At 42.6% G+C, this 26,917-nt stretch overlaps 2 protein-coding genes across 3 annotated transcripts; both read right to left on the bottom strand.

Moving 5' to 3' along the window:
• Positions 1–790: 790 nt before the first annotated feature.
• LOC129357045 (FACT complex subunit SPT16-like) lies at positions 791–13,566 on the bottom strand. The gene is given in 26 exon segments (XM_055026567.1): positions 791–1,602; positions 2,399–2,439; positions 2,441–2,471; positions 2,554–2,686; positions 3,279–3,408; positions 3,489–3,658; positions 4,275–4,345; positions 4,414–4,654; positions 5,331–5,449; positions 5,540–5,802; positions 6,489–6,616; positions 6,707–6,857; positions 7,288–7,403; positions 7,784–7,876; positions 7,976–8,041; positions 8,506–8,615; positions 8,686–8,759; positions 8,839–8,929; positions 9,018–9,050; positions 9,053–9,189; positions 9,503–9,654; positions 9,991–10,137; positions 10,226–10,378; positions 11,234–11,404; positions 11,709–11,801; positions 13,202–13,566. Coding segments are annotated over 26 exon segments (3,081 nt in total). The 5' UTR covers positions 13,268–13,566; the 3' UTR covers positions 791–1,501.
• Positions 13,567–14,479: 913 nt separating this feature from the next.
• Positions 14,480–25,593, bottom strand: LOC129357046 (TOX high mobility group box family member 4-A-like). Of its 2 annotated transcripts, none has more exons than XM_055026569.1 (9): positions 25,564–25,593; positions 21,669–21,737; positions 19,966–20,253; positions 19,618–19,878; positions 18,899–19,237; positions 18,734–18,814; positions 17,465–18,115; positions 17,230–17,384; positions 14,480–16,059 (listed from the first exon to the last, which is right to left on the bottom strand). In XM_055026569.1, the coding sequence occupies exons 1-9, from the start codon at positions 25,567–25,569 to the stop codon at positions 16,002–16,004; spliced, it is 1,908 nt and encodes a 635-aa protein (XP_054882544.1). In that variant the 5' UTR covers positions 25,570–25,593; the 3' UTR covers positions 14,480–16,001. The 2 variants fall into 2 exon arrangements, with proteins under 2 accessions (XP_054882544.1, XP_054882543.1); XM_055026568.1 differs by lacking the exon at positions 25,564–25,593 and adding an exon at positions 22,900–23,541.
• Between the last annotated feature and the right edge of the window lie 1,324 nt (positions 25,594–26,917).

The raw sequence follows: 26,917 nt of genomic DNA, 5'->3' as shown, positions 1-26,917 counted from the left end.
GGTTAAGTAAAAACATGTCAAATTTAGTTTGTTTTGCGTTTTCACTGCAATGGTCTTGAGTTTCCACTTGTAACAAGAAGCTCTGATACTCACCAGAATCTTGTTTTTTAAAATACAGTCTGGTTTGCTCAAGAAGTCAAGGAATCTCACATGAAGACATTTGAACCTGAGCAGCAATTAATGAGTGAAAAAATTTTTTTTAAAATCATTAGGTTGTTTATTGTGGGCCTCCTTCATCCCTTTAAGTTTCAAACCTCCATCCTGGATATTTTTGCTTATTTTAATTGTACAAAGTTCTTTGAAAGTCCTGAGTAAATATGTTTTCCCACATATCCAGAACAACAGGAACTTTCAGTATCTAGCAAATCATTTTTGCAATTTACCGTCTATTAAAAGAGCATCAGATTCATTTCACTTCCTGCCACGGCGGGGGGGGTGAAATTACCGTAATAACCTCATATTGGGTGGAAAGCGCAACGGCTCCACTGCTGCTCCACTCGCCTGCCCCTGTATTCACATGTATCCTTCCGCTACTAGCTTCACCATCTTTCATTCAAGCACACGCATTCGGTAACCCAGTAATAGTTCCCCACTCAAAACACAATATCATCTGCAAACATCATAATTCATTTCCCTCATCCTGGCAGACGTTTCCTGCTTCACCTCACCCATCAGCCTCACGAAGGTGGAAATCTAATTCCCTCATCCACCATCAGCAACTCAATACTTCTTGGCCACTTCACCCCATTTATGGAACTTGAAAGCTGAAGAAAACCCAATGGAAACAAACTACAGTTTCTTTTCATTTTATTACAAAAACAAAAAACAGATTTTCAGAATCAACAGTACATCTATTCTGATACAACAAAAAGGGAAACGTAGGACAAGTGTGAGGAGGATGGTGTATGCGTGCGTGCATGTGTGTGTGTGTGCATGTGTGTGTGTGTTCCCGTGGGCTTTACAAATCTCGTTAGAAAACCAAAAACAATCAGGGAAGGTGAACGCTCCTGCTGGTCATCACATTTTAAGAAAGAAAACGCGTTGAGATGAAGATTGATTAGTTTTCATATAAACCACTTTGCAGAGGGGATGACAGGCCGTCTTTTATTATTCGTCATATCAAGAAACCAATTTCATCTTAAGCAGAAAACAACTTGCAATAAAAACCCATGAACACACACACACACACACAACCAAAAAGAGTAGCTGACTGAAGAACAGAGTCAGTTGGGAATGAACATGATGAGAGCTGTTGAATGAAGTGTGACTGCTGGTTCTCTTGTCGTCACGAGTAACTTCACAGACCCCCGAAAGAGAGACGAAGAAAAATGGGGGGAGACCTTCTACGTCTATGTACAGGTTGCTTGTCTGAAAATGTGTGTGTGTGATTTTGAAAAAAATATAGCCACAGAAGGGGTAAAAGAAAAAAGGCGGGAGGGTAAAATGGGTTTGGCAGTGTGTGTGTGTGTGTGTGTTTGAGAGTGTGTGTGTGTGTGTCAGTTTAGGACCGCCGCTTCTTTTTACTGCTGGGAGGGGCCGATGAGCGTGCCTTCCTCTTCCTGTTGGAAGTGTCCTCGTCTTCATAGTGGCTCTCTTTGTCGGCTGCAGAACGGAAAGAGAAACTAGTTACCTTGATGACTGAGGAAGATCAAAAACAGTTACGCCACAAATTTATTTTCTTTAACCATTCGGCCCAGACAACGGCTTGTAATCTCGCTACTAGAACAACCGATGTTTCAGTCCTTTCAATTGGTCAGAAATCGTTGTCGATTTTCAGCCTCAGCTGTTCGCAAACGTTTGATCTTTCTGATTCTGTAAGAGAATCTTCTTTACTCGGTATCGGTGGCCGCACCGAAGAGTGTGATCAGAGCCCATTTTTGAGTTTCCAACCAGCAGATCAAGGTGAAAACTGGTTGATTGTGGTCAACAGTCTCCCTCTTGGTGCTCTCTAAACAGCCTTCATTTGGAAAACAGATCTTATTTACCCGAAGTTCAAAAGAATTTTTAAAACTTCAAAGGATTTTGATCTTAGCTGTCATTGCAGTGCAGGAAGTTATGGAAATATTCAAAGACTGTAACCTGACTTAAAGATAACGAACAAACAATAGCAGCTACACTGCAGAAACACAAACGCTTACAAAGTAATATTGGTCTAGTTTCTAGTGGAAATATCTTAGTACACCAGAAATAAGACGAAACTAACCTACAAGCATTTTTCAACAAGATACAAGATGCTTGTTTTAATCATTTTTTAAAAATATCGATCAAAACGCTGTAGCTACAGATTATTTCACCTGTAAAGTAGGAATAAGTGAAATAATCCGCCAGTCGAACATGCACTGGACCAAAACTACTTGGTGAAATTTTGTGTTTTTGCGGCGGGATCGCAGACACAGACCTTTCCTGGCCTCCTCCTCCAGCTCGTCCCAGTCTTTGCCTCTCCTCCTCGCTGCCCAGTGAAGCGCTGTAATCTGCACCCAGACAGGAAGTTGAGTTCAACCGTGCCTGAAGAGTGGCGAGGAAAGTCTTGGCCAAACAACGAAGCAATATTACCGTTACCGGAGTCTTCTGTCTCCGAGCTGTAGTCTTCGTCACTGTCCTCCTCTTCCTCCTCCTCTTCGTCGGCAGATGGGTTGAACGTTTCGTCCTCCATCTCGGACTCCGAGTCTTCCTCCGCGCCGCTTCCCTAAAACAAAAAGGAAGATGTGGATGAAGTCAAAACCAAAACGTCTAAACAGTTCAATATTAATTTGATTGCTGCTTCATGTATTTTGCAATATTTTATGACTTGGATAATGGTTATTAGTTATTTTCAATAGCTGTGTTTCCATTCCAAATTAGTGCAAAACCTTTGTTGATATTCTGCTAATGTTTGAAAAAACTGTTTCAAAATGGAGGCGTTTTCATAAAAGAAGAAACAAAATTAAAGTTTGTTCATGCAGCAAGTCACTAAAAACACGACCCTCCAAACACTTCCTGTCATTTTCTGTGTCGTTTCCAGCAGTAGTGACGCTCGGTTATTGGTTATATGACTTGTGTGAGATGTGGGGAAAAAAATTTATTTCCATTGAAGTTTTGCAATTCTGATGGAGCCAACATGTCACCCATTTTTTTCCTAATTACCGTGGCTCCATAAAACGGATTTATTTAATTCAAATTGCGCAATTATACAGTCACAGCGACTGTTGTGTCTTTGTGCAATTATAATAAAGTAAGTCTGAATCGAAGAACTAAAGTGAATCTGGTTTGTTTCAATCGTTTAAGCAACTCAAGCTCACCTCGCTCTCGGGGTCTAAGAACGACCAGCCTCCCTGCTCGAAGAAACCCTCTGGATCGTCAACGATGGTCTTCATGATCTTGGTCCAGTTCAAAGACTGAACTCCTTCTGTGTACTTGATGTCACATGAGCTGAAGAAAAAGAAACGAAAAAAAGAAAATCAGTGAAAAGTGAAAAAAAAAATCCTGCGGTCAGCTGAAGTGTGTCGTACTTGAGCCACTCCTTGATCGGGTCCAGGGAGTTGACAGGCACTGCGTTGATCATGGTGACCTTTTTGCTGTAGTCCTTGTAGACGATGACGACGTCAAAGTTCTTGAGGTGGAACTGAACGCGCTCGAAATGGACCAACTCCACCTCGTCGAGAGTCACCACGAACGGCGGCTGAAAGCAGTGAAATTTAGACTCAAACAAAACCGTGCTGAAGATTTTTTTAAGGGCCGGTAGTATTATGCATTTTTCAGGCACATGCCACCATTTTATAGCACAATCGACTGAAATAACTGTTAGCGTCAGTTGTTTAGAAAAATTCTGCAAATTTGTGACTCGAAAGAAATAGGACTTCCTAATTATTGCCTTGAAATTGAGCTCTTTAAAAAGCTCCTGTCAACATGGCTCCTCCTAACCCTTTAATGACATTTTTAGCAGCGTTTCACTGAGAAGTAGCTCCTATAATGAATTCAGCAGATGCTCAGTTTCATCAGGTGTTTGCTAATTGCTGCTGGCTAGTCTGAAGGAGCTCAGAAGGCGAGTCGGAAGCCATTGACTTGGAAACTGCAGCTCTGAGGAGAAGCTTAAGTCTTTGAAGGTCCAACCAGGTGTTTTGCACAGCTGGATGGTTGCCATGGAGTTTTCAAGATTTCCCAAGCATGCATAAAAGATGTCAGCACACGTTATTGACGAGGGAATATCATCATGACATGATGTAAAGCTCAAAAAAAAGTACATTTGACATGATAAGAAGACGAGAATTGGATTGAAAAACTTTCAGTGTTCTCACCCATTCTGTAACGTTGATGAGGGAACTGGATGGCTGTAATAAGCAAGTACTCCTGTAGGGGCGCCCTGGAACCTGAGGACAAACATCTGTCAGCACACCTTCCCGTTATCAAACCACATTCATCTCCTTCCGTTTCCGTACCCCAGGTCCCTGAAGGGAACCTCGAACTCCAGCTCCTCCTTCGTCAGCGTCTCCACCTTCTCGATGAAGTTCTTGAACGCCGACTTGAGCTTGTGCCGCATCTCGCGCTCCATCTGCTCGGCGTACAGGTCGTCTCTGTCGTGCATGTGCTGGTGTTTGCCCAGGTCCGTGGTGATCTCCCCGACCTCGGTGTAGAACTGCACGTCCGTGTGGCGCCTCTTGCCAAACATGATGGCGTTCTAGGGGACAGGCCGAAAGGTCGGGTTAGACGTTGGTAATTAGCGACCACTTTGAGATAGAATTTGAGAATTTGTGAAAGAGAAACCAACAGGTTTTATTTTGAAAAGGGACACAAAAAGGAAGAGGAAACGGAGTAAAGCATTCAAAGCTGCTGCCTCTTACTGCACTCTACTTTTAGAAAATCTTATGTTCAACACAAAGTATTTGCCTTTTTATAACCAAGTTTTAAAATTTAGAACCTTGTCTTTCCAAAACCTTTTACTACGGCTTTGATCCAATTTATTAACTTAGGAAAATATCAGCAAGTAAGAAAGTGACTCAACTCCTGTCCTTAAAACTGAGGATAAATTTGTTCAATGGAGCCTTAAAGAATTCAAACTACACAAGAAACATGCAGAAGCCATTTTAAGTTTTTAAGTTGAATGACATGTTTTGCACAAAAAAAATGAAAAGTTGGATTTAGTTGTTTTTTTCCCCCCCAGAAAAATTGGACCCATTTTCTGCATTTTGGGTGATCTGCAAGCAGCCGACCCTTGCATGAGAAATCGATCTCATCTTACTTTGAAAAATCAACATTTAGCAGCTTGTCAGGCAAAAATAAATAATTAAACGAATCATATCGGCTAAAATAAAGTTGAGTGCCTCTGCCGACTCGTTACGTTTTACTAAGTGTACCTTTAGGTGGAAGTGAAGGACGATGATCATCTCCCCGTCACACGGCTGGAAGATGGCGTGTTTAATGTTGTTGTAAAGAATGTCCACTTTATCACCGCGAACCGACGTGAAACGGAAACCTGAGGGGAAAAGAACAAGCGACAGAACTCAGCGTTCGTCCCGTCCGGCTTCCCTGACCCTCGCTGCCGCGACGCTTCCGCCCTCCCCACCGTTGGTGTGCGCCTCCAGCGAGCCCTGCATCCTCTTCTGGGCGATGTTGGGCCGGATGTAGAGGTCTTTGAGCTTGGGGTTGCTGCGGTTCAGGTTGATGACCAGCGAGTCCTGCTTCACGATGCCCTCCTTCTCCTTCTCCTCGGCTTCCCGCGTCTTGTAGCGCTTCTGCACCTCCTTGATGATCCGGAAGGCGTTCTGCAGGTTGGTGGACGGCACCGACGTGTCGCCGGGGGCCTTCAGGTTGGACGCCCGGTACGTGCTGGCAGAGGAGAGAGAGGGGCGAACGAGCTCATCGATATGAGAAAGATCCACTTTATAGAAAATATAGAAAAACAGCAGGTTTCAATTCTGGATTAATTGATTCATTGTGATGAATCAATTACTGAACTCATTGATTAACTGGAGTACACAGACTCAAACAGCAATCATTTGGTAAAAAAAAAAAAAAGAAAACGACACATTCGGAGCAGGAATTAAGTCAAAACTGTACAAAATGTGTGTATACATTTAAGACAAAGATAACTAACTTAAATAAATGTAAGAGAATATATATTCTCTTACAGACGAAATGTTTGGTTTGGGTTTAACAGCCTCCAGTGTTTCACTGGCGAGTCCAGAGTTTCTGAATCCGATCCATCAAATATCAAGCAGAAGTCCTAACTATATTCTCTTACATTTAAGAGAATATATATTCAAATTCCCAATGGGAATCTTCTTAGATTTTATGCAACAACATGTAATAAAATGCAAAATTTTTTGGAAAAACCAAACTGTCTATTGTTGACTTACATTTTTTATGCATTTCCTAGGTGACTAAATGATAAAGTTGCAGAATGTGCCAACATTTTATCTGATAAATCAATTAACTGTCTGAATAATTGATCAAATGATCATCAGCTGCAGCAAACAGACAGTAGAGCTTTATGTTTGGGTAGAAATACTCACATTTCTTTGACAAACGTGGCGTCGGGATTGGGGAAGATGTTTCCCTCCTGTCGTCCCAGAGAGCTGCCGGGGACGTAGAAGTTGATTCTCAGGTAAGTGTAGTCTCCCTCTACAGACATGCTAATGTTCTGAAACATCAAAAACAGACACAAATGCATGATTAAAGTGATTTCAATTTAAAAAAAATCACTGGAGTATGAATCATAAGTTCGGGCTACCTTAATGGTTGCGATGTGAAACGGGCGTGCATGCCAAACTGGCATGATAACCGTCTCGTATTTCTTGTCGATGTGAATCTTCATTTCCCTGATTTCCTTCTCTTTGGGCATCTGAGAGACGTTCTTGTACGACACGTTTGATTTTCTGGCTCTGGGAGGAGACGGAGGGACGGGTCAGGATTTACATACGTTTCCCACAGTGAACTTCAAACCTTTTCAAAACTCATCAAGCTGAGATTTATAACATTGTTCTTATCTCCACACTTTCGCTCACTCTGAATTCTGCAAACCGCAAAGAGTGCATTTGTGGGGAAAAAAATAAAATAAATCTAGATTTTCTAAAAATTAAATCTTGGAAAAAATAAAATAAATTTTCATAAATCAATAACATGAATTAATCAAATTCTAATTTGATACATGTTAATGATCAATAACAGATTTTTGATTAACCACGATTAATTGTTAAATCAAATGTTAATTTGATTAAATCAATTAATCAAACCTAATTGGACAAATCGAAGTCGACTAATTGACCTGACGGTGAACCAGGTTTGAGGGGAAGAAACGTTTCCAACACTCACTTCTGGATGTGCTGCTCTCCTTTCTGCTCCGTCAGGCGCCGCTTGGCCTCCTCGTTCAGGTTGTTGGCCAGCTCCTTCTGGTGAGCGCGCCTCTTCTCCTCCGCCGTCATCTCGTTCTACATGTCATTTGCAGAATAAAACAAAAAAACAATCACTGGTTAAAGGAACCGAAGTATTATTCTGTTTTTAAGATGATAAACAACATACATGCAGAAAACAGACTTGTATTGAGATATGTGGTGGGGAAAAAAAAAAAAAAAACACTCGGAAACACAAAAACCAAGTAAAGTTGTTGAAATCAAAATGGCGGTCTTTTCCATCAGCGGGTTTTTTTTTCTTAAATATACGTCACTGAATCGGTTCAGCTGATGAGATTTGAGGATAAAACGAATACTTACCTTCCCGAGTAGCTGATAGAGTACAGAGACATTCACCATCAGGACGAGCAAACACCAAATCAGCAGTCAGGTGAGGAACAGAGAGGAGGACACTCAGCACGTCTCTGCTGGGCAGGCGGCGCTCCGGGCGCCCTTCCCAGCAGCTCCTCGGCGTCATCGCCTTCCTCCTCCTCGTCTTCTTCGTCGTCATTCTAACCAACAAAACGAAACACAAAGACGATTGATAAGTCTACCGGTGATCCATTTCTTTCACTCAGAGTAAAGAAGATTGAGACAAAGAGAAAACCTGCCTTCAAGAAGATGGCCACGTTCTTGATCTTTTTCTTGACGGGGGTGAGTATCGTGGCGGCCTCTTCCTGCCAGACAAAACGCCCAGGTTCAGATCAAACACAAAAACTCATGATGACGTCACGCAGCAGCAATAACTTTAAAATTATTCACTTTAAGTTTTATGAAATTCAGAAAAGACCTGCTTTCTCTAGAGTTGTAAAAAGGAGCCAGAATTCCCTGCGCTACAGTCCGCTTCCTGTTTTTGGAGAGATCTCTGGTCTGCTTGGCATTCGGACCGCACCAGAGTTCACTTCAACCGAACCGAAACAGAGGCCGAGTTCGCTTTTCTGGGAGTCTTTTTATTACGCGTTCACGCCTAGCCGAACGAACCGGACTTTCTAGGCGATCGAGTCAGAGTTCGATTAAAGCAGACTAAACGAGGAACAATTTAAGGATTCACAGGCGAACTGATTAACTGAGACCAAAAAGGTCGCAGTCTGGATCAAACAACCATATTTAAAAAAATAAAGAAACAAAAGAGAGACCTCACCTCATTGATTTGAACTGTGTCGCCGAGGAACAAGGCGTACTTCTGCTCCTCCTTCTTGGCATCTTTGTTGGTCAGGTCGGAGAGGCCCAGGCTGATGCTCAGCACCATGCCTGTTGGAGACAGCCGGTATTACCAAAGAGGCCGTGCAGTAAAACCCAGCGGTAGAGCTGATGCGCTCACCTTTTTTCAGTTTGTACTGGTTCTTAGCGTTCAACACCAGAGAGCCTTCTCTGAACTCGATGCCCATGGCAAAGCTGAGAAGAACACAGACGTGAGCGAGTGGAAGGTGCATGAACGCGGCGCTGAGAGGAGGCGACGCCGCTCTGCCTTTACCCCAGGTTCTTCGTCAGCTTCGCCACGAGGTCCGGCTTCTCTTTCTTCACGTACTCCATGACGCCGTTGTAGGCGTCGCAGATTTTCACGCCTTGCGGAGGAAAAAGATGTCGCCGGTTTACGATTTTACCGTTTCAGCTGTAATGACAGAGAAGCGCGGAGCATTTCCAGACACTCACCGTGCTTCAGCTCCTTCAGCAGCTCCTCCTCCACTGCAGCAGGAAGTTGTAGTTGTCCTGCATCTCCTGAGAGGGGTCCACCATGAGCGTGCGCACCAGGTTGGAGCAATAGGACTTGTAGCGGATCCCCATGGCACACGTGATGGCACCAAAGTGCATGTGGTTTTTGTCGCTGGTGAAGAGAAAAATAAAACGGGGAGGAGTGATGGGTTAAATACTGCCTGTCATCGCAGAATCAGAAGTTGGAGAAGTTTAGTGAATCAGAAAAACAAATCTTAGCTTTCAGCTAACAGCAGTCAGCATCATCTAAAGAAAACAGGCAGGTATCCAATTGGTTGGAGCGACATCTAGTGGCCTTATTCGTACACTACGTCCTTCGACTCCATCGCCCCTTTTCGGTTTGTGGTTCACGTTTAGTTCTGCCGCGCAAAGTAGCGTGAAACGGCAGAAACGAATGATTCCCTGCAGAGGGGAAGACGGTCTACCTGACGACGCTGAACTTCAGGCTGTAGTTGCCGCCGCTCTGGATGATGGGAGGGTAGCACATCTCCACCGTGGACGGGTCGGCCCCACCCAGGTACTTCTTCTCCTCTATGGCTTTCTCCACCGACTCGGCTAATTTGCTGTGACGCACTTTCTGATGACGAGAGCAAAACGGAGGATTAAAGAGAAACGTCCAGGAGAACCACACTGTAAGGTCAGTGTTGGTAAGAGTAACAACTTGAAGCCAGAAGCATCAAATTAGGGAAGTGTTTAACTTTATTCTACACAGGCTGTTTTTTATTTGAATAATCTCCGGATTGAGAAAGAAAGGGTCTCTGAGCTTGGCAGCCCACCAGTCTTATACTACATTGGGGGAAAAGCCCAGTGCATCTAAAGTGGTAATGTCACTCAAGAAAGCAAATTCAAGACTCAGAGCCAGTGAGGGATCCGTGAAAACGCACGCAGATGTCAACGCCGTCGATCTCCTCACCTCATCTGCGTCGACGATCTCCATGACCCGCTCCTTAAAGAACTTGGAGTAAACCTCTCCGGTGATGGCTGCCGCCTTCTTCATCAGGTTGAGCTCTCCGTCCTCCTTCACCGCCATCGTGTAGGCGACTACGGCGCTGATGTCCACCTGCGCCACACAAACCCAAACGTTGAGCAAACGACGCGTCGCCTGGCTCTAGTTGGCGAACGGCTCGGCGTGTGGAGCGCCGCCTCACCCTGTCCAGCCCCTCTGCGGTGAGCGCGTCGTTCCAGCTCTTCATGTATTCCCCGGGGAACTTGTCCTTGCTGAACACGCCTATCGACTTTCCCTCTTTGCTGCCCTTGATGGCTTCGATCATCTTGTCAAAGTTACCCTTGTTGCTTTCGTTCTGGAAGAGGCGAGGCACAAGAGACATGGTGGTTTGTGACGGCACAGGATTTGCAGGTTATAAAACAAAATACTCACAAATCAATGGGCTTAATTTCAAGCTCAACAGTCTACTCTCGTTATAGCAGCTTATTATTGAGCGTAGCTTCTTTTATTAAAGTCTCTCCAGAATTTTTTTTATGTTCTTTGTGATTGTTGCAACCTGAAACTACTAATTCTGTGGCATTTTTTTCAAAAAGTTTCCATTTTTTATTTTATTTTGGCCTTACTTTTGCCATAACACTGCCTTTGTTTAAATTTCTGTAAATAACCTTCCCAAAAAAAAAACACTTGATTTTAAAACAGTTCATTTCTGAAACGCAAACAACATTTTCAACTACCTTCTTAAAACAGCACTCATAATACAAATAAAATCATATACTGGTGAGGGACTAATGTGCAAAAAACAAACAAACAAAAAAAATCCACATCTGCCATTCAACTTAAGACTTCAAAATGTTTTTTGCAAAAGAAGACAGACAAATGTTACCGTTTCGACACACACGGCGTTTTCATCTGACATTTATGGCTTTCAAAACACGTCACGAAACAGGAAGTGAAGTCGGAAAAGTAGGAAATACGGAAAACGTTAAGATGATTGGTCAGATTTTTTTGGAAAAGTTGCGATGGCTGGTGAAAATCCGACTACCCCCAAAATTCGGGAATGATGTACAAATTTACCTCAATCGTTGCAAAAACAACTGTCTGTACAACACCGAGACTGTTCATGATGAAACCACAGAACAAACTCCAATTGCATAAAAATAATAATAATAATTAATCCATTAAACATTAACCAGGCAGACATCTCTGCTACCTTTTCTCTGGTGAGGAGCGTGATGGGTGGCACTCCGTTAGCGTTCTCGTTGCCTTTAGTTATGGCCACCTGCTTGAGGAAATCCACTTTCTTCTTGCTGGCCAGGAAAATTATTTTGGTTTCGCAAAACACCATGATGGTGTCGGTCAACTCGTAGCCAAACAGCCAGGTCTGCAGCAACAAAACAAATATTTAAAAATAGCACATATGTGTGATCTGGTACAAGGACTAACGTGGAGACGGATGGGAAAAGGCTTTCTAAAGAAAATTAACAAAACAGCTGATAATCAAATTAAATAAACACAACAAACTAAATGAAAATAAAGCTTAAAGAAAACAGGAGCGGAGCTTCGACCTGAGCTAAGCTGTAATTTAGAGATAAGATTGAAAGTTTGTTCGCAGAGTTTGTGTTAAGAGTCCTAAACAGTCGCTTGATGGTATCCCGCAGGGTTTGGTTGTTGAGGCCTGCGCTCACCTGTATGGCTGTGGACTTGGCGTACACAATTTCCTCATCAACTCCCACGGAAACCACAATGGCGTCGACCTTACCGAACTCATCCTCCGCTTTCTGGAAAACACACACGGACAAGGTGACGAAGCCGAATGATACAACTTCATGATAAAAATCAACTATTAAAGAGTCTGACTTAAAATAATGACATAAAGCCAAATGTTTTGCAAGACACATTCTTACTGCACACAGCTCTGGTCTTCATAGAGTGATCCTGCATTTGATTTGTGCTTAAAGTCATAGCTTGGATGTGGGAATGCCCAAGTTGAATGATCTGATTGGGATTTGGGAAAATAAGCGGGATATTCCAAACATTGCCAAGGCATTCAGGGTTTCCTCCAGTGTATTATAAGCCTGGCAGGCCGCCAGGCTTTACTTGTGCCTAAAACAGGCTTAGCATCTCTTATTTAAGTTTGATTTTCTTTTACAACCACCGGACTTAACGAGTTTTCTGGCATTTTTCTTTCTAGTTTATTGAAACCCATTGGGGAACCTTTCATAATCACAATATGTAATATAAAAAGTCTGAGACGTGTTGATGAGTAGCTAATGAGGGCAATTTTCATCCTATTCTATGAAGACAAGAGACACACAAAAATTAGTTAGGGTAGCTCCTATTTTTCTATTACAATTTCACAATTCATGGGGGGTATTTTCAGCCAGCTGGCTGGCAGTGCATATCAACAGCCGGGGTAGGACGAGTGCTGAATCAAATCAATGCTCGAGACTATGAACACCGTAGGCTCACCCCGCCACATTCTCCCTCACTTTTAGGTAGTCAAAAAAGAAAAAAATGACGACTTTTTTTAAAAATGTTGCAACAAAACTAGCAGTGAAAGACTGTGAACTCATTAAACTGCATTACGGAAACCAAATGAAAGGACCCACAGTCGTCCCTGGCCATGTAACTAGGATGCTGACGTTATCGAGATGCTAATCAGCCAGCTAACATTAGCATGTTGTTAACACTGGAGGTGTAAACCGACAGGAACTAAATATATCCGCGGTTTGCTTCATGTCCTGTAGCTCCGCGGGACCCATGTGGACAATTTGCTGCATTTGTAGGGCTTTGATGTGATTTGTTTATCAAGGCAGCAGCCGCAACACCATTGCAGTTCAGGTCGTTCGGCTAGCAGGCTAGCTAACGTGGGGAATGTGAGTGCTGGTGTGCTAACATGAGGCAGCTAGCCACTCTGACGGGTAGATAGGACAAGAGGGTAGTTTTCAGAAAGTTGCGAGGGGGCTCCATGGCGTGTATCAGGGAAGCAGAGCTACTACTGATGCCGCGCTGGCTTTTAGGGGTCGCGGGCTCAAACACGTTCACGCCAACACTCGCCATAGAGAAACCACGGGCTAACTTAGCGGTTCGCCAGCAGCAGCAGCTCACTTTTTACAACTACAGTAAACTCCACCAGGCTCCCTGACTCCGACACGCGCGTCACGTCGACAACAATCACCTTCCAGTTGCTGTACAGCCTCTTGATTCGGCGGTAGTAAGCCTCCTTGTCCAGGTTTACTGCCATGGCGAGTCCCCCTTTCTGCAAACTCCAGCTCCCGGCTTCGCCTCGCAGTAGGCCGGATATCGATGACGGCGAGTGTCAACCAACAACAACGCACTTCTTCCCTTTCCACGCCTGCCGAGATCCAAACACCACGGAGAGATGCTGCAGCCTGCCTTATAATTTCACTGACGGCCTTTTTTTCCCCTTTTTTTTAAATCAAGCAATCATGTAACTAAAACAAATGAGGCTATAAGCTTTATTACTTAAAAACGTGCATATAATAGTGTAATGTAAATCCTCCCCCTGTCGTAATTAACTCCTTGTTGCCCCCTCCCTCGTTTCTTCCTGCGCTCCTTTTCCCTCCCCCTTCGCGTTTTAACACATCGCTATCATAAACATCGCTATAAAACTTAACGCAACCTGACTGCACTTTATTCTTTTAATTTATTTGATAAAAACAGTCATTTAAGTAAACCATTTTCTCCTCCCCGTTATGTCGGTCACTAATATTTGTTTTTATGGCGCATTGTAGTACACGCCGCACAACAGCGCCCCCTGTCCTCTCTTAACCACGTTGCTGTTTTTTTCTTTTGTTTTCCCGCCACTGCGCGTTGTAGATTTTTCCCGCCACAATCGTTGAATGGATCTGGTGACGTCAATCTCGCGATACAAACTGCGAAGTCAGACGCTCACCATCATTTTTAAGGGAAACTGCAGTTCACATATTAAGATAACAGCACATCTACCTAGATTTAAGTTTTGTCTTAAAACATGATTTGTAAATTAAAAATGTATTTATGTGTAGCTTCCGTTAGTTTCAACTTGTCTATTTCTACAAATGTCTAAAAGTTTGTGCTAACTGGAGGAACAATCGCTTCTAGTTCTTTTAAAATCCTCCATCCTCCATAAACATATTCCTTTTAAAAAATATATTTTACTGATTGATTTTTTTATGGTTTTCGCCATCGTTCTTAATTTTATTCCTTGAAATAAATGAAATTCAAAACCAGTTATCTTCTGTTCAAGTTATAGATCATTCATTTCTTGTATTTCTTTATATTTCTGGTTGTTGAAGTCCCTAATTTTTGTGATTTGTCTAAATAAAATAATCTAAATAACTTGGGAAAATAGTAAAAACTAAAACAAAGTTAACACCAAAGTGTAATAAAAATAAATGTTATATTATAACGTAAAATATTTTTATTTCATAATTAAAAACATTGCCATAATATCTACAATAGACCACACCAATCGCTTTATCCATCTGGAAACAGTTTTTTTTTTTTGGAAGCAACTTAATTCTTTTATTTCTTAGTCAACCTGCCACTGATTTTTATGGAGTGTTAGGGCCATTGTGGATAGGTGAAAGAATGGAGGAGAACATTTCTGCCCAAAAATTTGAGATTGCCAGGAAACTGACATTTTTCAGTTCAACCCCGGCGGTCTTAGCACAACACTCAGTAGCACCACAGCGGCTGTCACGGTCAGACAACGGGGAAGCAGGTAAGTTTGGGTGCGAGGGGTCGATGTCCCGTCAGACCGTCAGTTCCCGAAACCCCACCCCACCCAAAAAAATAAACAAACTTATTGTAAAAAGCTTGTGGGGTCTAAATGAGCATTGTAGGGTTAAAAAGTCTAAAATTTGCTAGAAAAATTTTCTCAAAAAAGACAATTTTAACTTGTACATTTCTAAGATTTCAGAATTTGACTTTTGCAAATTTTCATCTTTTCAAAAAAATTGCATAGTAAATTTGAGATTTTTGGGCAAAAATTAAATTTCTTTCAATCTGCAATGGCCCTAATACTCAGTCACATTTATTACTTTAATGGGGTCGAATCTTTTCATTAAAAGAAACAAAAATAAAATTTATAATGTATTCCCTTTACAGCAAATGCTGCTGTTAGAGCTGGTGTGTTTATTCCATAATGGTATTTCTAATTTCATCCAGAAATGATCACAAATCTTTATATGCAAACTACGCAGCACACGTTCCAAGAGCTCAAATGTACAGGGGGAAGCAGACGTTAGCACCAGTTTTGTGTTTCTGACCAGCAGCCGTTCACTTATGGAAAGTTGGTCACAAATTGTCTTTTAAAAATGTGTTTGACAGAATTCCATTTCTGGCAGGTTCTCTTTTCACACGCCATGTTTAACTCCTTCTTGCACGATCTTGAGATGGTTTGTGCTTGGCGTGGTTGTCGGTTCCCAAATGTCTACATTTGCGCGGATGACAAGACGATCGAATCGTCCAAAACTCCTAGAATTTGTTCACGATGATCCGTCGTCCTTGTATGAGTGAAGGGAAGAGCACAGATGAATAAAATAAATGCATTAGCAGCCCCCCGCCCACATGTCATTTTCCTTATTTTTTTCTTTTCCGAAAATAATTAAGAACACCGCCATATTCATATAAAATGCTCCTGGTTTTATCAAGTTCATTTTTCTTTTTTCCAATTCACAATACATGATCAACATGAAATACGTGGAGCAGCGTTAGCCATCTGTCCGCATCCGTCTGTGTGAACAGATCCAGTGCTTGCAAACAGGAAACCGGAGGCGACTTCCACCCTCCTGCCACTGTGAGGTCTTTGTTCTTGTCCCCGAGATGATGTGAGCGTAAGAAAAAGAAAAAAAAAAAAAAAAAAAAACCAACAACGAACCATTTAGGAGCCGACACCTGAGTCAGTCAAACGTGTTTTGTTTGCAGTTCATTCGTAGTATTTAGTCCTGTTTGTGTAGCATCGTTTCCGTTCTCTATGTGACGGTGGTGGAGTTTGACCCTCGGATGGCGCACCAGGCCATGAACACGTCTCTGTGGAGAAGAAACAGCGGGGGGCGGGGAGGGTATTGAAAGTAAAACACGATTAAAATGACTTGGTTGATCCTGATACTCTTAGCCGGAATACATTGAAAAAACTCGGATTAAACTAATTCAATTCCCCAGCAAGCAGATTATACAAGTCATCTCTCTTATAAACATTTCTACCCACAAAACACCAACATAAACACTGAAGTAGCCACGACTCACCAGCAGATGGCAACAATGATACAAACATCAAGCAGAGACGTTTTCTGTTCAGTCGTGGCTGAGGATTTTGGGATGTTTAGAAAAAGTAATGCTACCCTAGGTGCTACGTAATGTCAACGTTTTGTGTGTGGGGATTTATCCAAATAAGCGGGTCCGATGAAAATAGTGCAAAAAAACAGAATCAGAACCTCCTTATTTCCCCAATGATCTCAGAGAGATATCGTAGAAAAAAAGATTTGCTAACCAGAAAGAAGGAAACTTCACTTCTTATTCAAGATTGGCTTCATTTGTAAAAATCAGCCGTCTCTCAAAATTAAGGAAATTGGCAGCGATAAATCAGCTGGCCGATAAATCCATGCACCCCGTAATTAAACATCTATTTACCCTCAGAAAGCAGACTTTTGTCGTTTAGCCAAACAGCAAATGGTTTTGACCTTATATCTTACTTTCTATGGAGTCAGACTTGGAGCTACGACATGTGTTGAATTGAAATGTATTTCACTCAAGTATTTCACTTGAGGTCAGCCTGGAATAATTTCAAGACCCGTTAATGACAAGATCATTTACCCGACATGTTTACTGCATTTATTTCAGGTCCTTATAATAAAAAAAGGAAGAACAAAATGATAAAATTTCAGGTTTAACTTAAGACTATGTCACAATAGTTCTGGGTAAAACATATTTACAAAGGAGGTTTTCATCATCTGATGTAAGATGTATATATTTTTGTACATTTCTGGTTTAAGTTCTGCTTTCAGTAAATTGTTCTCCTAACAAATTGACTTTTTTGAGTCTGTATTCTCCAGTTAATTAATCGATAAAACGCTTAATCGCAGAAAATCTTCATTTGGTAAATGAACCTGATTAATTGCAATTCATTTCAAATAATCATGATTAATCGCTTAAACCCTAAACAACAAACTGATTTATCTTTCCTGCGATGTGTGTAAATACCTGCAGTGTGTGGCGACACACTCGTTGCTGCAGTACTCCTTGTCCCAGTCTTCGCTCTCCACCGCCGGCTTGTTACAGCCGGCGCGCACGCAGATGGTCGGGGCCTGCGCGGCGGTCACACTCAGACCCGGCGTCACGTTCACCTCCACCTCCATCTGGAGCAGCGGACAGAGAGACGAAAACATCTAAACCATGCAGAATAACTCAGGGACTCATTCAAAGTACTGCAGCGTACCCCTTCCTCCGCCTCCGCCACCTCCTCCCCTGCCATCACCACGGCGTCCGGCTGCCCCACATCCACCGTCACGCCCGACGAGGACGTCAACGTGCTGCTGGCGTCGCCGGCTGCCGACACTATGATGGGCGTGGCCGAGTCTTGCTGCCGCGACGAGGGAACCACTTTGATCTGCAGGGGAGGCGGCGCGGTGGCCGTGGCTGCGCCGCCGCCCCGAGGCTTGGCTTGCAGAGGGGGCGGAGCCTGCTGCAGTCTGGGCGGCGGCGGGGTGCTCTGCATCTGCTGCAGCGGGGGCGGCTGGCGCGGCGAGGAAGCAGTGGTGCTGGTGATGGAGACGCCGCCGGACGGAAGCGGCGTCTGCTTGATGATGATCTTGGTGACGGTGGGAGGGTTGGGGGCGGGGCTCGGAGCCGGGGCTGAGGGCTTGGCGCCGGTGCGGGACCGCGTGGTGACGTGAGGCAGGTCCAGGATGATGTTGGAGGTGCAGATGTTGGTGATGGTGTTCTCCTCGGGGTTGTAGTGCTGGGACCTGGAGGGTCGCGGGGTGGAAGTGGAGGCGGGCGTGACCACCGGAGGAGGAGGAGGAGGAGGAGGAGGAGCGAGGGCGGCGGGCGGTGGCGACGGTTCGGTTTCCATGACTTCAATGGGAGCCTGAGGAGAAAAGAACTGCTTACAAAAAGCAAGAATTTTTCTCACATCCCTTCAAAAGCAGGGCTGATTCTAATGATTATTTTAGCTATTGATTAATCGTCATAAGCAATACGTTAATCTTTTGTGACCACCAATCGGATGTAAAAATGGAGCACATTCTGCGTGTTTTTCATTTAAGCCTTTTTGCACACATTAAAAGATGCAAATAAGCAAATATTTCAATTCCTTTCTTAAATAAGATAACAGACTTTGTATTGCCTAAAATGTGAAAACGGCATTCCTCTAGTGAACGCCGTTCACTAGAGGAATGCCCATCAGACTGACGGTCTGACGGGGCATTGACCCCTTGCACCCAAAGCTTTTTACATCTCAAGAATGTCAAATGTTTTGCTATTTCCAGAGTTTTTTTCAAATTCAAAATTTAAGTATATTTTTAGCAGTTACTACCTCCTGACTTGCTTTTGAGTATGTTGCATCAACAAATGCCTTCATTTTTTGAGTCTGCAGTCTGTATTCTCCAGTGAATACAGACTGCAGATTGGAATGATGCTCAACCTTAGTTGAGCATCATTCCAATAATTGATTGATAGTTTCAGTCCTACTCCAGCTCAGACTAACCTGGGAGTTTTTGTTGGCTCTGTACTCTGATAGTGCTTTCAAGTATTCCTTCTTTGCTGCTTCATTTTTCCTTTTGTAAACCTGGAGGAAAGTCAAAACAGTCAACAGCACAAATCAAGTCTGATCCAAATATTCGATTGCGGAAAAGACAAAAAGTCCTCCTACTTGTTTTTGTTCCTCTCCCAAACTGTCCCACATGGACGCCACGATCTTAGAGACTTCTCCGAACGTAGCGTTGGGGTTCTGGCCTTTAATGGCCGCCTGCGTGTCCCTGAAGAACAAAGCGTAGGCCGACACGGGTTTCTGAGGCTCGTTGGGGTCTTTCTTCTTCCTCCCTTTCTTTCCTCCTCCTCCTCCACCTGCTGGTGCCGCTGCTCCTTTCCGTCCGACGGCTGAGGAGACACTCGAAGTGGACGCAGAGACGGGGGACTCCGACATGGAGGGATCGAGTGAGATGACGCCGGGCGAAACAGCCAGAGACACCGGAGACTCGACAAGCACGCTCTGATTGGGGGAGGAGGACAATGATCAGTCTGGAAAGTTCTGAGATGAAACTAATCACAGGATTTCTTCGACATGAATTGATCGTGGCGCTCTGCTACGATCAATAAAAGCCACTGCACCTACTTTTCAACGTTTCAACGTCTGGCATTTTTAGTTTAAGGGTGTGAAAAAGACCCTGATGTTAACGCATGTGGCATCTCAATGACAGTAGACATACTTAATATAGTTTGGCCTTAATCCACAAAGTTTAATGACGTCTTGAAATCTCCCTGATGACGGTATTTAATCAGCAGCATCATGACAACCTCCCAGTCCACCATTACTTTTTTATAAAGTATCCTAAATGAAATCCTGGATAATTTTAGAAGATTCAGACTCACCCGTCTAAAGTCATCCATGTCATCGTCCTGCAGCGAACTGGTGGGCGACGCCGTTGCCGATAACGGATTCTCGGGGGACTGGGGTTGCTGCAACATGTTGCCTCCTCCTAGACCGAGCCCCAGCTGAGCGCTCAGCTCTGATTGGTCGATGGTGGTGAGCTGGTTGGACCCCAGTAACCCCTGGCCCATGTCACCCAACGGGACGTCTATGGTCACCGGAGAGGAGCTGCTGAACTGAGATCCAATGGGGTGGCCCAGATCCTGAGGAACGGATCGAACCGACAGGAGTGAACAAAGGTAGAAAAGATCTTTAGAATAATGTTTTTGTTTTTTTTTAAAACTCCTCACCATCCCTAACGAGGAGCCAAGCAGAGCGCTTCCTCCCGACTGGTTCATGACCCCCAGGGTCAGGTGCTCCAAGCCCTGCGAGGGAGCGCCGACATAGGGGGCGGCGAAGGACGGGTCGTCCCCTTCCACCACGGCGTTCCCCGGCACCCCCACGCCATCTGAGCCGCTGGCGTCCGACAGCTCGCTGAAATGAGACACCACGTCGGACACGGTGAGCGCCGAGTCCGGGTCCAGAGAGATGGGCGGGATCTCGAACTCCTCATCGCCGAGGCTGGGGGTGTGGAACGTCTGGAGAGGCGAAAAGGCAACAAGAGAAGGCAGAAATGTCTTTATTTTGGTCAAAAACAAATACATGTAGGGATTCTTCTGTAAAACCAAAATTAGTTCCATCTCTGCGTGCAATATCAAAAAAACTAGCCGTCAAAAAACCAAACGGCAATCTGAGGCGGTTTTGTTTAAACCTTAACACAAACAAAACATTTGTCCAAGTTGGAAACTTCAGGGGAATTTCCTGGAGCAGCGCCCCTACAGGCGAAGAGGGGAACAGCTTTTTCAAAGGGTTTGTGTCATTTGACAGTGTGGCAGGAAACTGAACCTCAGCAGCTGAAAATGTAACAAACGTTGCAATTTTTGTTCCCAAATTAACCAAGTATACTGAACTGTCAAGTGTGAAAACTCCAATTCTCACTCCCACACACGAATTCAGTCCATGCCTCCTGCAAGTATGAACCGTTCTTCCATCACGTGCAGATTATTTCTAGAGCCTTGGACCGAAGCCCTGAACGGGATTAATTATTTTTATCCCATTTTTACTGAAGCTCTGACAAATCTCCCACTCATTAGTACTGAATTGTACAGTGCATCAATCAAAAATCTCTCTGCTTTTAATAGCAAATCTCTACAAAATTCTGAGATTAAAAAAAATCAAAAACATATCTGCAGAGTAAAAATATGAGAACATTTATAAAAACAGATTAAACCCCCTGAGAAACAAAAGGAGACATTCTGAATGGCTCCACATTAATCCAAAACAATGTGCTCAGAGCACAAAAATACCTAAAAATATGAAACTGAACAGCATTAACTTGAGTTTACTCTCCAGAAAGCATAATCTGGTCTCAGATTCATCATCTTCTGAAATAAAATTATCCTGTTCTTAGGTCATTAAAGAGTTTTGAGTCTGAATTAAGTCATCTTCTTCCCACTGTATTTTTCTTCTTTTATCTTTAGATGAAATTGGCCATATTGAAATTCACTAATTCATTTACATTGCTCTTTATCCGTTTTTAATTTGAATATTGTAGTTACATTACTTCAAAACAAACAATTTCTCATCTTCATTTTACTTCCAACCTCAGTCGTATTTTTTTCATCCTGCCAACAGCGCCAAGCCTGGGCTCTGAAGCGACATCTTTAAACCCACAGAAGAAGAACACGGAAGCCACACGTCTGAATCCGAACTACACAAACTGATCCGGAGAAAACACCTCGGACAGGCCACGACTCAGACATATGAAAGTAATCCTCAGGTGAGAAATTGTTGATTCTAACTTTGCACCCGACGACTCACACAGAGTGCAAAAAAATCCCCCAAAAACAGCATTCAGATTTGGCTTTTTGAGGCATCTAACATAGCTTGGGAGCGTCAGGATAAAAGCTGCGTCTTGTTCTGATCATTCGTAGACGGTCAGCAGAGCCCGTACCTCGGAGGAAGAGAGGAAGGGATGGCCGGACCCAGGGATCGACAGGTAGTTTTCGCTGCCACCGGGGAACTGAAACACACAGGAGAAAACTGAGTTACAGGCCACAAGTTTCCCTTATGACAAACTAATCCTGGCTTTTGTGTTTTGTTTTATTTTTACAGGAATCAAAACAAACAAACAAACAAAAAAAGTGTTAACTTTGACTTACAGAAATACAGAGTGGATTTTAATTCAGCAAATTTCAAATATTAAGTTGCATATTAACATGTGTCATACTGCAAACAACTGCTTGGATGCGATATTTGCAAGTATATTATAAATTAAATACCATGAATGCAATGTCCACGTCAAACTACACTGCCTGTTCACAAAAAAAAAAAAAAAAAAAACAGATTTAAAAATCTTTTTTGGTTTTGTATCTGGTAATATTTTTTTTTACCCCTAACAGGGCTAAACAAATCCTTTGTTATCGTGACAGTGCTACTAACAAACTTTCCTAGACCAAATTTTTCAGGACGATAAATTGCCCCAGAATTTACTGCGATAAAATAGAAATATATACTGTATTTTTAGACCATTTTATAAAGACAATAGCATAAATAATGCAAGAACACATTCTCAAAGATCAATAAACAATAAATTCCAAGCAACTTTTAACACTGCAACAGGAAGACATTTTAACTAAATAACAAAAACAAGAGGAACCTGAATTAAAATGACTTATGACCTATCTGTATACAGAATTGTCCTCCAAAAAAAAAAAAACGGGGCTAGTTGAGACTGAAGACTTTTGTCACCCAGAAATCATCCTGACATCGATTTGTGTCTTGTTGCCATTTGTGACAATAGTTTCTATTAAGGCATATTTGTGTGCTAAGATGGCTCAGTTAAAGTCCAGGTTGGAAATCTGTAGTATAACTCAAAATTTGCTCAACTTACAAAAACTTGCTCTATGTTGAAATAATACAAAACGCGTTGAATTCTATAGGTATGGCACCATGTGAAATTTTTCCTGCTACCAAACCTTGGACAGTCTAGATATAAAAAAAATAATGGGTTAGCTTTTGTTGTTGAAAAAAAGCTAAACAATAACAAAAACAAAATTCCTAAAAATATTAGTATTTCACTTGGGTGTTTAGTTTTGGTTGTAAAAAATAATAAAAACAGGAGCCCAAAAAAAAGGTGACAGTGTTACTGACTGCTGCAGGAACTGTGTTTTATCTCCTTTCACCTTGCTGTCAGAGTCAAATCCATTGAAGGCATGCGGGTCCAAGAACTCTGGATCAGCGTCGTGCTGCCCGGTTCCGTCTGTTAAATCCGAGTAAAAATTGAGGTCCATGTTTTCAGCTGGGCCTTAGCATTTACCAGTCGCTTCTCTTTGTGTGGTTTTGCAGCGAAATGTTGTGGACGCCTCCTCAGGTAGCTGCTAATGGGGATACCAGTTCCCCCCGCCGCCGCACTAGTTGTATCTGCTCGCTCCGTCCGCACTGACAGCTCCGCGGGGGGAAGCACCAGGCATGTGTCGCCCCCGGCAGCAGTGCCAAAAATAACCGGTCCGCCGCGCGAGGCTAGCCGCCGGGTTAGCGTGGCCGTTAACCGTCGTTCTTGCTGACTTGTCCCACACCGCGGCTTTTAGCCCCTTTAGCCTGGCTACACCGCTACCGCGAGGCTGCGGTACTCGGACCGCCACTGCCAGCCCCGGAGCCCGTCTGTCTGCCCGTCCGTCCCTGGGCGTTTCATTCGGACTCCCTCCGAGAGTATCCACCGAGAAACGTTACCGTAGCCGCGAGAGGTGTGTGTATGTATGTGGGGGGTACGGTTCAAGGTGTCTGACAGGCGGAGGAAGACCGAGCGATCCGCCGTGTCTGCGACGTGTTAGCCCGGGCTAGGATGCTCAATAGATTCCCGAGACGTGGATCCGGGACGACAGGGTAAAGTTACGCGGAAGCACAACCGGATGTGAGGTTTCAAAATAAAATCAAAAAGATAACTTTTATTTATTTATTTTTCCCCCCAGAACAATCGATACGCTCTTTGGCCAATTTATTTGGTTACAATTAAATGCTTACGTTGATTTAAACAAATAACTGTAGCGAAAGCCATTTGTTGGGATTCAAACCGCATCAAGAATTGGGACGAAAAGGGATTTAAGCGACTTTGAACCTGACATGCTTAGTACAATGATTAGCTTTAAGGGTTGGGATTTTAATGCACTAGATTCAACATTTAATTTACCTTCAGGATCAGTAGCATATTTTTGATATTGAATTGAACCAATTTGTCGATCTGACTATTTCGATTCCAGTTCTAGCGAGCCGCATGAACTGGACAAACAAACACCAACAGTTCTGCACGATGCTTCCCTAATGGTGATCAAACAAAAAGAAATCAGAAAACAAAAATGTATTAATGTTGAAAAGAAAAAAACTGGGAGGATGGGTCCAAAGAGAAATAAACAACACGGCAACTGGCAAATCAACTTTACTTTCTTTTAGCACGAACAGCCCGTTTAAAATTGTGCATAAAATCAAGCCAGGACTTTGAATAGGCCATTTCAAAAACAATCCCTTTTTGTTTCTGCTTTGTTAGATCCAATCACAATCCATTTGGACACAAAACTTAAATCAGACAATGTCATTGCTTCAATTTTTACAAGCCATCCAGAGACAGATTATCACACTACCATTACCACGCTCGAATATTAGTGTCATTAGTATGATGGATAGAACAAGTTCCATGTTTGTCTTGTCCATTCACAAAATACTGCACCAAAACCTTTAGGGCTCATCAAGATGTATTACAGAACATATGTCTTTTTGCAGGGGATTTTTTTTTGTCCACTCTGTCTTACTGTTAACTAAAAGAGCCAGGAAAGGCATGGGATCCTTTATTTGTCTTTTTGGTTTCTTCCATGATCTCTCAGTTGAGAAGTCAGTGCACTCCCAGAGTAATTATCAGGAGGCCAGCCACTCCATGTTTTCTCAATTTGTGCGGCTCACTGGAGTCCCACAAGTTAAAAATTGCTCCGCAACCCGTTCCATGCTCGTTTTCTTATTTGTTCTTGAATCCTATTGGACAAGAATCTGAGATCTTTCGGTGTACATTGTGTCACATTTAACATAAGTTGGTTCTTATCATTTCAATCAGACCTGTGCTGGGCCTAAGTGTACATTGGGTCGTACACAGCTAACACATATGATTTGATTTTCTCATTTAATATTTCACTGTATTAAAAAGTATTTAAAGATGTGAAACGTTTCTGCACCAAATATATATATATATATATATATATATATATATATATATATATATATATATATATATATATATATCGTTTTATTTTGAAAGCAAGAACCGGAAGTCGCCTTTAAGAAGGTACCAGAGCCAGATATCCCAATGCTACATACGGACTGTGGCTCGACAATAAATTAGAAGGAAGATATTTCTCAGATTCCGCTTGTCGGAGCGCTTTCACAATCTGAAAGTTAAACAGGGATATTAATTAATCCACGTCCTCGTTGGATCCGAGCTAACATATTTTGTGACTAATCTAAAAGATGTTTGTTATGACCGGTAAAAGTTCAAATAAGGTAACTTACTAAAAGCCGGCCGATCCTTGGTGGGGACTTTAGTCATTTTTAAACCGCGTTCAAGCGACGGTAACAAGCAGTTAAGACGAAAAGTTATGTCTACAAGTTCGCTCTTTAATCGTAAAAGCAGTTCAGCTGAATTTTGAAACAGCATTTCCAATAAAGGGACACTTATAAATCAGAGCGGACCAGCTGATCCGCTCAACAAGGCCATCATTGTGATTGTGAAGACCAAACATCCTGTGTTACAGTTTATTAACTCCTATATTTCCGCATGAAATATGTTCAAAGCCAACCACTCTTACCTCCATCCTCACCCCCGGAATCTGAATCACGTTCTGTTTGTTTTTGTTTTGTTAAATCCTACTTTTTAGGCAGAACTTCGCCCACAATTTCCACCAATATAACATGGCACCGGCTTCCTGATTATGCGCGTTCGAGGAAGTGACGTCGTTAGGCCGACGAAGTACGCCAGCGTTTCAAAATAAGAGTGGGACTGTGCGTGACGTTAAAACGTAAAGTTTCGAACGAAACTTTACATTTTAAGATCAAGACTTAAAAATGATATTTGGATGAAACTATAAACTACATATTTCACAGAAGACCAAGTTATTACCGTGATTCATAAAAAACAAAAATAGACAGCAATGTATTTCTTTAGAATTGCTTTATTCCCCTTTTTTTAAGCAACATTTTTTTTCATGATTTTTTATAATAATGTAATTTAAAAAAAGATCAAACTTAAGGTCTTCTTCTGCCTTATGTACAAGCGAGGTCGTTTGCAGGAAATGAAAATCAACACAATGTAACCCTTGCACAAGAATGAAAAAATAAAATAAAAACAGCATTGACAGGGACAAAACATCTCTAGTTGGGATATTCTAAAATTGAACTATAAAATCACAGGCATTCATTTTCCATACAGACACGTGCGCATACACACAAAGCAGAACGCGAGTGGGGTTATTTCGAGGTGTGGAATGAGATGGTTGTCGGGTATGATGACTCTCACACTGCTGATATTCTTTCACAGAACAAAGCGAGATCTGACATGTGACATCAACACATTCATGCCTCCTTTTCCCAACATGCAGTGCGGTGGTTCGTGCCACAATGGTCCAAGCTTGACCACTATTATTATCGGTGTTCGTTTCTTGCCTTTCTGAGGCAAACCGAAAACGAGTCTGACAGTTTCTGAAGAGTTACAGACACACGTCTCTTCTCATGCAGTCCACCGGGCTCGCTACAAGTCCAAAACCTCTCATCGCGAACTCAATAGACATTTTGGTTTTACATGGAGATCAATAACTATTTAACAACAAAATTAAAAAAAGAAAAAGGCAGCCCTTCTTCTCAGATATGCCGTCACAGCAACATTAGCATCCGAACCAAGCGGCCTCAGAAAGATATTCGCATCTAAACGATTAATCGATAATGATATGTGCCTCTAGGAAAATTTCTTAATTTTTTTTATTTCACATAAAGAAGTTTTGTTCTTTAAATGCTGGGACGAAATTGACAGAAGCGAGTGTGTGTGTAGGGCAGTGGGAGAGTGCACTTAGCCATCATCATAATTGGCCCAAGAAAATTAATTTGATCTTGCATCTATACTTTAAAACAATATTCCTGGAGGTCCGAAGAATACTTCGTTTCTGTTAA

Source organism: Poeciliopsis prolifica, unplaced genomic scaffold (genome assembly GCF_027474105.1).
Source record: "Poeciliopsis prolifica strain line A6 unplaced genomic scaffold, Auburn_PproV2 SCAFFOLD222, whole genome shotgun sequence".
NCBI lineage: Eukaryota > Metazoa > Chordata > Actinopteri > Cyprinodontiformes > Poeciliidae > Poeciliopsis > Poeciliopsis prolifica.
The sequence above is the reverse complement of the archived record's forward strand: the minus strand, read 5'-3'. Positions and strand labels throughout refer to the sequence as shown.

Coding starts and splice junctions, on each gene's coding strand:
- LOC129357046 (XM_055026568.1), bottom strand. CDS start 23,007: ATGGACCTCAATTTTTACTCGGATTTAACAGACGGAACCGGGCAGCAC. Junction 21,738..22,899: donor GATTTGACTCTGACAGCAAG/GTGAAAGGAGAT, acceptor TGTGTGTTTCAG/TTCCCCGGTGGCAGCGAAAA. Junction 20,254..21,668: donor CCTTCCTCTCTTCCTCCGAG/GTACGGGCTCTG, acceptor TCGCCTCTCCAG/ACGTTCCACACCCCCAGCCT.